The 12,123-nt window shown below is 34.6% G+C and overlaps 1 protein-coding gene across 3 annotated transcripts in view; it reads right to left on the reverse strand.

The window, feature by feature from the left end:
- Pgant6 (Polypeptide N-Acetylgalactosaminyltransferase 6) overlaps nt 1-12,123 on the reverse strand; it is a 55,910-nt gene that overhangs the window by 37,610 nt on the left and 6,177 nt on the right. For all 3 annotated transcript variants that reach the window (XM_081737795.1, XM_081737794.1, XM_081737796.1), the window contains exons 2-3: nt 9,088-9,305; nt 3,947-4,013 (exon numbers count right to left, since the gene is read on the reverse strand). In XM_081737795.1, the coding sequence (XP_081593921.1) occupies nt 3,947-4,013; nt 9,088-9,279 (259 nt within the window). In that variant the 5' untranslated portion in view covers nt 9,280-9,305. The remainder of the gene's footprint in view (nt 1-3,946; nt 4,014-9,087; nt 9,306-12,123) is intronic.

Genomic DNA, 12,123 nt, shown 5'->3' on the forward strand with positions numbered 1-12,123 from the left:
AGTAGATACGCTGTAACGGTAGTAGTACAATTATAGTGATCTTTATTATGAACCAATTTTTAGAATATTCACCTTATTTAGTGCAATGGACTTGCATTTTACGTAACAAAGGACTCTTTATTCTCGTTTAAACCTCATTCGTGGAAACCGGAGGGATAACATACTCTCATAGACTCTGCTTATACATCATGATAATGATTTAGCCAATGAGAGTGTATGTCCAGACGAAGTGAATAAAAATTTGTATAAATTGAGGGTTTCAAGATTACTTTTCATGTTTGGGTTCTAGACACGTGGGCAGGGCTTCATGAGACAAGCGGGAAGAGTGACACGCCATTGCAAAAGATGGCTGACAAACAGAAAGACTTGTAATAAGTTATGTGATTTTCTTTTTTACCATATACTACATAAGTAAGTATTTAGGCTAGGTACTGTTAAAGAATTAAACACAAAATTCGATCATATGTGTATTTGATTCAATATTTTCCTTGATACTCGATGTGCTAGTCCACCTTTACTAGGTTTCATATTATGTTACTTATAGTGAAATCAAATTGCTGAAGTTATTGCTTTTAATATTACTCCTAATACTGTGGTTGTTTGTGGAGAAGTTGGAACAAAACTTCGTTTTGTTTGAATCACATCACAATTTGCATTGAAACAATATTTGTGTGCAGATAGCTTTGCATGCATTTAGGAGCGAAGCTTTCAACGCACGGGTGCTGGACGGATCGAGCTTGGACATCACGTTGGTTTCTTTTGCGACCCGCAGTAATCATAATACAATATTCTGCGATAATAGTAGTATTGGTAGACATTAGAAAACATAAAGCTTGTTTGTTCTGTAGGCGAAGTTGTAGAGATATAAGGTGATGCTCAAATAGTCACGCTGCACAATGTCATTTAGTACATGATTTAGTAACGATGGATAAAGCCTCACTCCAACAGGGTTCCTATTAATTTGCCGAGCACTAATACCCTGACTTCTCCAGATTTTCAAAGTCGCGATTTACAAATTTTCAGATCTGCATATTACGTAAAAAAAGCAACTATATTTTTACAGACTACGGGTTTCTCAACTAATATACATATAGCGTGTCTAGGTAGAGAAGTATTGAACAACAAATAATTTATTCTATAAAATATCCCTTACTCATAGCCAGGTCAGGCAAAAAAAGAAATCGGCTTTGAGAAGTAAAAATCAGTACTTAAAATTTCCTGACTTTACAGGTTTTTTTCAGCTTTTCAAAAATTTCCTGATTTTTCCAAGAATTCTCACGAGTACGCTGAATTCCTTGACCTTTCTAGGCTATCCAGATTTTTCAGGTCGGTTGAACCCTGTCTAAGATATTGACCTTTATATATTGAGATAGTAAGAGTCTCTGGGTTAAGTATTCCAAATTAATCTCATCACTAATATCTCTTTTTATAATTACATTATATAACTACCACTTACACATCATATCTTATTATTTTCAATTATATGTTATTATAATTTCATTACATATATCGTCGTACTTAAATATATAACGTTTTCTAATTATTAAATTTCATTCCTTTATTAACAGCTACTCTCAGAAAAAAACATTAAAACTTTTGAACAACGCTGAACTGCCTTACTAGGATTCACGAATACGTAATAAACAATTAGCAAGCTTACACGACATTACACATATAACATAAATTATCAAACCACGCTTAAGAGTCGCATGAAATGTACATTTATACTTAATCAGCTGCTTCAAACCCATGCCATAATCAAATCTAGATTTAATTTAGTGACTGAGAAATTTTGAAATTGTTTCCGGAACCTTACTTTCAGAAGTAATTATCTCATAATTTTCCTTCGGCTCCGTTGGTTTAGGTAAAGAAAATCTTTCTCTAGTACGTTTTGTTAACTTCTTATTCATATTTCCAAGCACCGAGCGAAGAAGCTCAAGTGGTAGAGCGTTCACTTCGCATTCGGGAGGTCATGGGTTCGACTCTCACTGCCGACCATCCTGACGGGTTTTCCTCAGTCCTACCAGGCAAATGCCTGGATGGTACCTACTAAAAAGGCCCTGGCCTATACCTTCCCAAAGCCTTTCCATTGTTATTATTGTTAGATATCCAGTATAAAATCGCCTCTCAGCTGTATCTGGTGATTGTTAAATAAATAAATAAATATTTCCCTCAAAAACGTAAATGTCAAAACAATTTCTAAGAATATCCTTAATATATACATTTCTTATTTATATGAATATAATCTGCCTATTGTATACATTATTATATGGTGTATAACAATATATGCATTCTATTATTTCTGCAAATGCCGGCAATCAAGAACATTGTTGAGATTCCATTATACATTGTTATTTGACGTTAAATATGAACACCATTGAATTTTTAAATTTAAATATGCAATTTTAACGTCAAAAGAAACACTATTGTGCAGGAACTATTATATATAAAACAATTCTTCTCAGAGTATAAACACCTCATCCAGTTCTTTACCAGGTGGTAAACTGCCAAGGACCGACGAGACGTTACCACGTTGGATAAAAACGGATACGCGCTGTATTAGATAAGGTGTGGAGAGAACTTCGCCGGAAACACAAGAAATGCGTCTTCCTACCTCCTACTGAATTCAAGACTTCTTGCACCCCAAGTACCACTGGTTTCAATAGCGATTGGAGTGAAAACAAACTTCTCGAGAAGGTTGTATTTTCTTTGCCTTTCAGCTTCTCTGCGATTAGCTGAAATTCTAAGAATTGTATTGAAACGCGTCAATTTATTTATTTTTTTTTATTATTACAATATATTGCTACAGTAAAATATCTTTCTTCTTTTGCAGAATCGAGCTCGTGCTGAAATTTCTCAGGGATTTCCTGTCCAATACTTGGTCTTCATGAACTTTCAATGTAACAGAGATGTAATAGAATTATTAAATAACATAAAAGTGTTTTCTGTAACATGTAAACTATAATAATATAGTTTTAAATTAAATTTGTTAAATAATAAAAAAAATAAATACTTGATAAATAACTCTGAAATAATTATCTGTGGGTGTGGGGTAAGCGCCCAAATGCGTAATGGCGTCAAGTGTATCTAAATCTTATATGGTCAGAAATTATAATATGAATGGTAACTTATAAGATCATTGTTTAAGTCCTTAATAACCGCAATATTTCGCTCACATTTCTCGCAGATATATTTTCTCCACGGAATTTCGTTATTTAATCATCGATCACTAACTATACAATGAACTACCACTACTACTTCAAATATACGACAAAAAGTCAAAAAGTAAAGGGACTTTTGCAATTTCTCGCACCAGGGTTTGATAACACTGCTAGTATCCAGCGCTTAATTAGTGTCATCTGCAACACTTCTATGCAACGTGTCACTCTTATTCCCGCGTTAGTTGTTGGAGTGTAGAAAACTGTTAAGAATGGCAGCTCCATTGTCGGTCTGCACCAAGGAGGAAATGAGGGTAGTGATTCGCTTTTTGTTTACGGAAGGTGTTACGCTTGCGGAAATTATTCGTCGAATGCAAGCGCAATATGGTGACTGTTTATCGCGAAGCATAAGGCACAAAGGTTGGATATCTCTCGTAAACATTTGGCCCGTTATCGTCGCGAGGGAGATGGATTTTTATAGCATATCGTTACTGTAGATGAAACTTGAGTACATCATCACCAGAAGTTAAGAAATTTAAACGTCAACCATCAGCTAGTCGTAGATGCGGTGCAAAATTAGTCACACATGTAAGAAAACACGACGGAATCAAAGAACTTGTGAAACGTTGAGACAAGTGCGTTGAAGTGCAGGGAGATTATGTAGAAAAATAATGTATGTTTCCGTTTTCTATCATTTATATGTATGTATATACACTTTCAGTTTACAGCACAGAGGTTACAGAGGTTAGTCAATGTAACAATATCAACGTAAATCTAACCACGCTTACCTTTTCTATTGGCTTCTTCCTTAATTTGCTCATGATTATGCCAATCAATTTTAACGTTGCCTTTGTTCTGAAATTCAAAAGAACATATTATTATTACTCATAAAAATAAATAAATAAAAATTGCTTCACGGCAAAATACTAATGTTATGTGTGGAACTACATCCCCCCCTTTTTTTTTAAATGAAAATTGAATATATTCTATTAAATCAAATAGCAATAGCATCCTATTAATTTATTTTCTGTATTCGAATATGTATGCAGCATTTAATCAAAAACGACTGTGAGGGGAAAATTATCTCAATTACAAACTTTTAACATTTTTCCTTCAATTTATTTTTCGAAACCTCCAAATTCATGAAGCAGCAGGCATCACGATCCTTACTATTAAATGCTTTTGCTGACCAACTGTGAATAATTAACTTATTCTTTCTTTAATGATAGTGTTATTAGTGAAGATATGAAATGTGAACAACGAAAAAAAAAAATGAAATGAAATCTTTGAGTTTTACGTCCCACGGTTATGCCGGTTAGACTAAAGGAGATGGTGATGATGAGTAATGAATGAAATGGTGGAATGAAGAAAGTGGGAGGAAACGGGAGAACCCCGAGAAAACCCACGCCCACGGTGTTTGTCCACCACAAAGTTCACTTGGCGGGGGCTGGGATCGAACCCGGGACCCTAAGCACCAGAGGTGAACGCTCTACCACTGAGCAATGTGAACAACGAATACAAACAAACAGATATATTATAAAAGAATCATTTATTAGTATGATTATAATATTAATATAAACTAAATGAAGGAGATCATGGGTGCAAACGTATGCTTGGTCATTTTACTGTTTTAAGATATACCCCATAGCAGAGCGCAAAATTTCCGATCGCCATTGAGAACTAGAAACTTAGAGCTGGCGACCAGTGTTCAGTGGGAATTATTTTTGGTTAAACTCACAGGGCTGCGCAGTTTCTGTTTCGCACGAAAATAACTGTCACTGAGTGAAAGAAAACACGGAATGTGAAGTCTTCACAACGTTGTTATTTGTCTCTCCTTTCCTACATGCATTGACGTTGAATCAGACACTGAAAAAGATTTACAATGAAAACTTCATTACGAGATTCTCAAATTTGCTACCAATTGTCACATTTTGTGCAGTTTTACCTGTGAGTACTGCTTCATGTGGGAGATAGGCTTGAGCAGTCTCAACAGAGTTAAGACTGCCTACAAGAATCCACTTAAGACTGACACCTGCATGATTTGCTGACAATTTCTAACAATAGTCCTCCACTTCAGGACTTCGATTCGAAAACTGTAATCGACAACTGATACTTCAGTGCAGAGAGAGCGTGTTACACAAATGTGAAGTCTCAAGGTAAAATATTTTTTTAACATGTATATGAATTGTCCAATTCAAAATTAATTATCCTGAATCTAATTGTCTGCTTATGAAATTTTATGCTCTGATGTAATCTCTTTCTTTGTCAAACCAAAGGCTGTGGGAAGGGGGGAGGAGACATCTCATAATTTGTATGGGAGCCATAGTGATGACCTCATTTTTGGATTGGCGAGTGTGTCTGACTTCTTAAGAAATTTTGCGCCCTGCCCCATATCATATAACATCTACCATTAAATATATATATATATATATATATATAGGAAGAGAGAGAGAAGCAGTTATCTACAATCAATTAGGCTTCCAAATAATAAGTGCAACCTCCACTGTAATCTCTTTACTAAAACCGGAAGTGGTACAAAACCAATCACTTCCAGTTTAACTGTTAAACATCACAGAATCAAAACTGCAATAAACAGTGAGAAGCAGTTTTCTGTAATCAATTAATACATTCCATCTCCATTCTAAGCTCTCTGTTAAAAACAAAAAGGGCAGAAAACTGCCAATTTTCGAGGCCACAGTGGTTCACTGGTAGAGCGCTCATCTGTGGCGCGTGGAGTCCGTGGTTCGATTCCAGCTATCGCCAAAGTGGGATTTGTGGTGGACAAATACCATGTATGTGGATTTTCTCAGGGATTCTCACGTTTTCCTCCACTTTCATCATTTCACCATAATCGCCCATGTCATCATCACCGTGTCCTACAGCCTCATTACATAATCGTCAGACGTCAAACTAGAAAAAAAAAATCAACCATTTCCGGTATTAATGGTGATTTCATAGAATAAAAACCGCAATAGCTAGCAAGAAGCAGTTTTCTACAATCAATTAAGCATCCCAAGAACATATTCCATGCCCACTTGAATCTATCTAACTAACTAACTAACTAACTCTATGGCTTATGGAACCCAAAGGTTCAATGCCGCGTTCACAAAATCTCTCCACTGACTTCTATCCTTAGCTAACTACATCCAGTTTCTACTTTGTATTCCAATCTCTGCGAGATCCATCTTAATATTGTCCTCCCATCTGCGCCTAGGTCTTCCTAATGGTCGTTTTCCGATTGGTCTTCCAGTCAAGACTTTGAAAGCGTTTTTACTTTCTTCCATTCTAGCTACGTGACCCGCCTACCTAAGCCTCCTAGACTTGACGACCCTAACAATGTTGGGTAAACCGTATAAATTATGTAGTTCCTCGTTATGAAGTTTCCGCCATTCCCCATTCCCGTTCCTCTTGGGTCCGAATATTCGTCTCAGGATCTTGTTCTCAAATATTTTCAGTCAATGTTCTTCCTTTAGAGTAAGAGACCATGTTTCGCAACCATACAGAACAACAGGCATGATTGTGGTTTTGTATATTTTAAGCGTCAAATTCCTCGACAGAATTCGCGACGACAAGAGATTTTGAACCCAATAGTAGCACGAATTCCCTGCTTTTAGTCGACATTTAATTTATTCGTGAATATGATTTTCCTCTGTTAATATTGATCCTAGATATTAGAAACTATCCACTTTATCAAAAGTTTTATTTAATATTTTAACGCATCCATAATTTGCTGTATTACGGTCCCACTTGAATCTCTCCACTAAAACCGGAAGTGGCAGAAACCGGTTTTAACGTTGACAGTTATCGAGTAAAAATGGAGACAAATAGCTAGATGTGGTTGTTTAAAATCAACTAAGATTCTCAAAGAATCTCCATTGTAATCTCTCTAGTGAAATAGGAAGCAGCAAAAAATAACCACATTCGCTTTTAATGATGACCGCTACAGATTAAAAACGGTAATAGATAGCGAAAAGTGGTTTCCTGCAATCGATTAATCGTACGAAGAATAGATTTCACTGTAATCCTTAAATCTATTAAAACCGGAAATGATAGAAATCCACTACAACTTTCGGTTTCGATATTGAGAGAGAGAGAGAGAGAGAGAGAGAGAGAGAGAGAGAGAGAGAGAGAGAGAGAAAGAGAGAGAGAGTGCGTGTGTGTGTATGTGTGTGCGCACTGTAGAACATTTGGACTGAAAAAGGGAAATTTTGATGTTTTGAAGAAATTTTATGCTGCTTCAGGTTGGCAACACTGACCGGAGATCAAAGACAAAGTTTTTTTTCTTTTTTATTTTATCTCGAAGTTGTCAATTGTTTATTGTCAAAACAAATACGTGTATGTCGTAATTGAATGCTCCCTTAGGCCTATTATCTATTGAGACAGAACTTTTTTTTCTGTCAGTAAAAATAGTGGAACTAACTCTTACATCCACTAAAAAATTTCATCATCTCCAGGATAAATACGACCCTTAATAAAGGATATATTTTCATGACATTCCCTTTCTTGTCACTGGTACCCAAAGGGTTAATTCCGTATTCAAACCAAAATTTGCAGAAATCAACCACTTCTTGTTTTAACGTTGATCGCCGTAGAGTAAAAATGGTAATATATAGAGAAAAGCGGTTTTATGCAAGCAATTAAACGTCCCAAGAATATATTACGATTCCACTTTAATAATTCTACTAAAACCGGAAGTGATTGAAACCTACTAGCATTTTCTATATCAAATTCACGCCAAAGAAACCAAAAACTCCTTCAGGTGTTGTAAACTTGACACTGGTACTTGTTTTAAGAGTGATTAGTAGGACGACCCAAAAGGATAAAAAGCATAATAGCAATTTAGACATATGGTTGGTACCTTGAACACGGTTGTGGCTGTCTAAGGGTCCAGAAGAAACTAATTTTAAAAGCATAATAAAGCATAATTTTAGGAAATAAAGCATAAAGCATAATTTAAAATATATAGCACAATTCTTGAAAAATTCTGTTTAACTGCAAGTTTAACACTGTAATAATAGTTTTTAAAACCATTATTTACAACGCAAAATCATTGAGAACATAACGATGCAACAATGCAAGCTTACTTTTTATTTCTGTAAACTTTTCGGTGTAATCTTTGATGTGGAGAAAGAAAAAAGGAAAAGAAAAAGAAAACTTTTCGCCAACAATGAATAGTACACAAGAACTCCACACTATATTGTTATGTGTACCTCTTGAACTTGAACATTTTCTTTACTTTTTGGTGGCATCTTTTACTTTCCCTTTCTGTATATATGCACCTCTACGGCGCACACAAGTAATGGAAAAAAACTGACTCGAGTAAAGCATATCTCTTTACAGTGCAGTAAGTAGAAAGTTCATTAAATATGAAAGAAATTACTTGCATAAAATATTAATAAATAGATCAAGATATTTAGAATATTTAATGTATAGTAAATATTATACATTATACACGATCAATGTAAAATAATGATTGAAATTAACAATAAAGCATAATTTGAAATAAATAAAGAATAATGTGGGTTGCTCTAGTGATTAGGAATTAGATTTCTGGGCTTTTCGCATCTATGACCATGTTAGCCCGTCACATTTGAGGGATGACGTCCCTCGCCGATCACACTATCCGAGGAAAGGGAAGGAAAAAAGAATTGGAGAAGGAAGGAAACGGCCTGGAACCACCCCGGCATTTGCTGGTGTGAATAAGGAAAAGCCAGGAAAACCCCACTCAGAATAGTTAGCCTAAAAAAGCTTTTACACCTTTTCGAATGAGTGTCCCCACCAAGAATCGAACCTGGGACCGCTCTTCTTTAAGAGTGAATTAAATGTTGTGTTTGGTGTTAATGATATATAAGTACGGTTTTCTACAGGCAATAACAAATGTGTTCAAGATCGGTTTATTTTTATTAAGATTATACTTTGAAGCACTTACCTCCGTGGGAGAAATCAGCTTTTGTACTAGTTTCTCTGGTGGCTGTGGCAAAGCACCTCTTAATTCGGGCGCTACTGGCTCTGATCGATTGTCATTCCGTACTAACCGAAAGACAACTGCCGTCACCAATACTGTTCCAACGGCCAATGCAAGGTATTTTAGAATCCTCTTGAGACTACGTTTAAGAAGCATTCTTACATCAAATCATCATCGTAACCCTGAAACAAACAAGTTTCATAAATTACACAGAAACTATATAAATGGTAAAGTTAAGGCAACCAGCCCTCCTCAAACTAATTAAGCCGTCACTATAAAACAACCGATTCTGTAATTTGACGTGCATTAACACGGCTATTGCTGTGACTCACTACGAAGTGTTGAAGTCAGAAAATGCGGAGGCAGGCAAGTAGCACAGAACACTTTGGAACCATTGTGCCAAATTTTCCTTTTAGGCAATTCATTCATTTTCGATTCATTCAATGATTCAGATTCCGATTCCAAAAGAACAAATTACTCGGAACAGTTCCTTCAATGTTCCGAGAAACAGTTCCTTCGAAACGGAAGTGGGTTAGGAATCATGACTGTTCCTGTTACACATCATTTACTAATTATTGTAACATACATTACCTTTCTGGTGTAATATTAATAATAAATAATTATATGTGTAATACGTTGTATTGTCTGTGATTGTGTATGCTGTCATTCTCAGATATTCACTTTCTCGGAACCAAGGTGCGCTTGAGTATATCACCAGTTTAACCAGCTACAAGTCTATGTGACCATCACAGAAGAACAAATCACTTTTAAAAGGTATTTGTTTTACAAACTCGCCTGCAACAACGTTCTTTACCACTTTTATTAAAAAACGAATAGAGGGGCAGCCTCTAGCTACTGTTCTCTTGAAAGCTAACACCATTCGAGACAACAACTTAGTGACGTAATAATAGAAAGATCGGCTAATGAGCGAATTACAAGATACTTAAAAAAAAAAAAAAAAAAAAAAAGCGTCCAATTATTTCAAATTTCGTAAATCAGTGTTACTGACGTCAGATGAGACAAAACTGAATATGATGAACTTAAAATTGAGTCATTTTGACAAATTTCTATCAAGATGGCTGAAAATGGAGAATTTTTATGAATGATATTTTTGAATTAAAATTTAAAGAAAATTTACAGGAAAGGTTTCAGAATGTTTTCGGATAGGAAAGTCGTTCTACTGATAAAAATGAAGAGAAATGTGTTAAAATCTTTGAGAAATATACGAAATTAAGGCAGAAAATGAACGATATATATATATATATATATATATATATATATATATATATATATATATATATATATATATATACAATAAATGCAAAATAAAATTCTACACATATTCTAAACACTGAATAACCTAATCCTACCTCTAACATTACCAAAAGAAATAAATCTCGATATCGCACCACTACAACTTCCACATCTTATCTGATATTGTTATATGATGTTGCACAGGATGTTCCAGGATTTCCTAACATGCTTGCTTCATATTGGGAGGTATCATTATATTAAACAGTTTTTTGAAGTAACGAAAAATTTATTGCTATTCTAATTTCCACTCTGAAAATAGCCCTAAATTAATCAATATTTCAAATATTCAATATTTAAAACAATAAATGAAAATACTACACCAGGAACCACCATACGCCTACACTACAGCAAATTACAGAACAAAATTCACGAAAACCTAAAACTAACGTTATGCCGGAATTCCTATAGCAAAAGCGAGTGAAATACATGAATTTTTATTTATTTGAGGGGGGCAAGCCCCTCTAACTCTAAAATACCAACTACTATTCTATGTAAAAATTAAAAATATATTAAAAAATAAAAACACATAAAAAAATTATATAAATGAATATAATTCAGTTGTAGTCTGAAAAATGTTAATTACTTCTACGACCGAAGTGAACTTCATCAAATTCAACAGTTAATCCTGGTCCCGAAACTAGACCTACGGAATATCTTATAACAGCTTCCAAACATATTTCTCTCCAGTAGGTCAGCCAATCACGAACAGATTTTGAACTTAACTTTGTCGTAAAGGAGCACTCGTATTTCGTACTTCGAGCCTTGTATTGCTCAAAAAAGTGCCACTCCTCATAGAAACTTGCTTTAAATAAGATGAATATTTATTATAACAAATATAAGATACTTTGAGTTTTTCACCACTGTAAGTGGACATTTTCATTCCACTTACTTGATATATGCTAATTGGATCAATATTTCTGGGTTAAATATATATATAATCTAATAATTTGAGGTTCATTAATTCCAGTCCTGGAAAATTATTTAAATACATATATATTTATAGTTTATAAAGAGTTCTAATATTTATTTAATTTGTATATTTTATCTGTATTATTTGTATAATAATTTTCATTTTTTTAATCTATCTTGTTTATAATCTTAGAGAAATTATTTCTTATGTTTTACTTCTTAGCTAGATACACTGTTCGATTTGTTTCTGTAGTCTAGGAACCGGATACGTGCTGATGGACTGAGAGAACTTTAAGGGTAAGATGGGTAACTTTTTTTTTTTTTTTTTAAATTAGTAACGAACTTTATTTTATTTGGGGATCTTTTCGTTCTTGGATGCTGCTACTTGTGAGCAGAATTGTATATAAACCGAGCCTGTCCGCTTGGTCGGGGTTTTTCTAACACTCTGGACCACATAGTTACCTTCGGCCTTTTTTTTTTTTTTAAGCTATGCTGTTTAAGGCTGGCAGAGTAGGATGATCATTCAGAATGACCGTGGATAGGGAATATGACCTTTGGTAGGTAACTGAAGTAATCTTTTTTGTTTGTAAGGTTTTGATTTTGGATAGGTTTATTAAGGATTTATATTTCGAACTCGGATGGTTCCGGATTCGAGGCCCTTCTTGTTTGAGAATTTTATTTCTCTGTCATAAGTTGATTGATTTTTTTTAATTTTCCCTGATCCCAATCCTATGTTAGTGATTATCTCTTGGAAAAGAGATAAGTTTCTGGTCTCTT

The sequence above is a fragment of the Thermobia domestica genome, chromosome 14 (genome assembly GCF_964235325.1).
Source record: "Thermobia domestica chromosome 14, izTheDome1.hap1.1, whole genome shotgun sequence".
In the NCBI taxonomy this organism is placed as follows: domain Eukaryota; kingdom Metazoa; phylum Arthropoda; class Insecta; order Zygentoma; family Lepismatidae; genus Thermobia; species Thermobia domestica.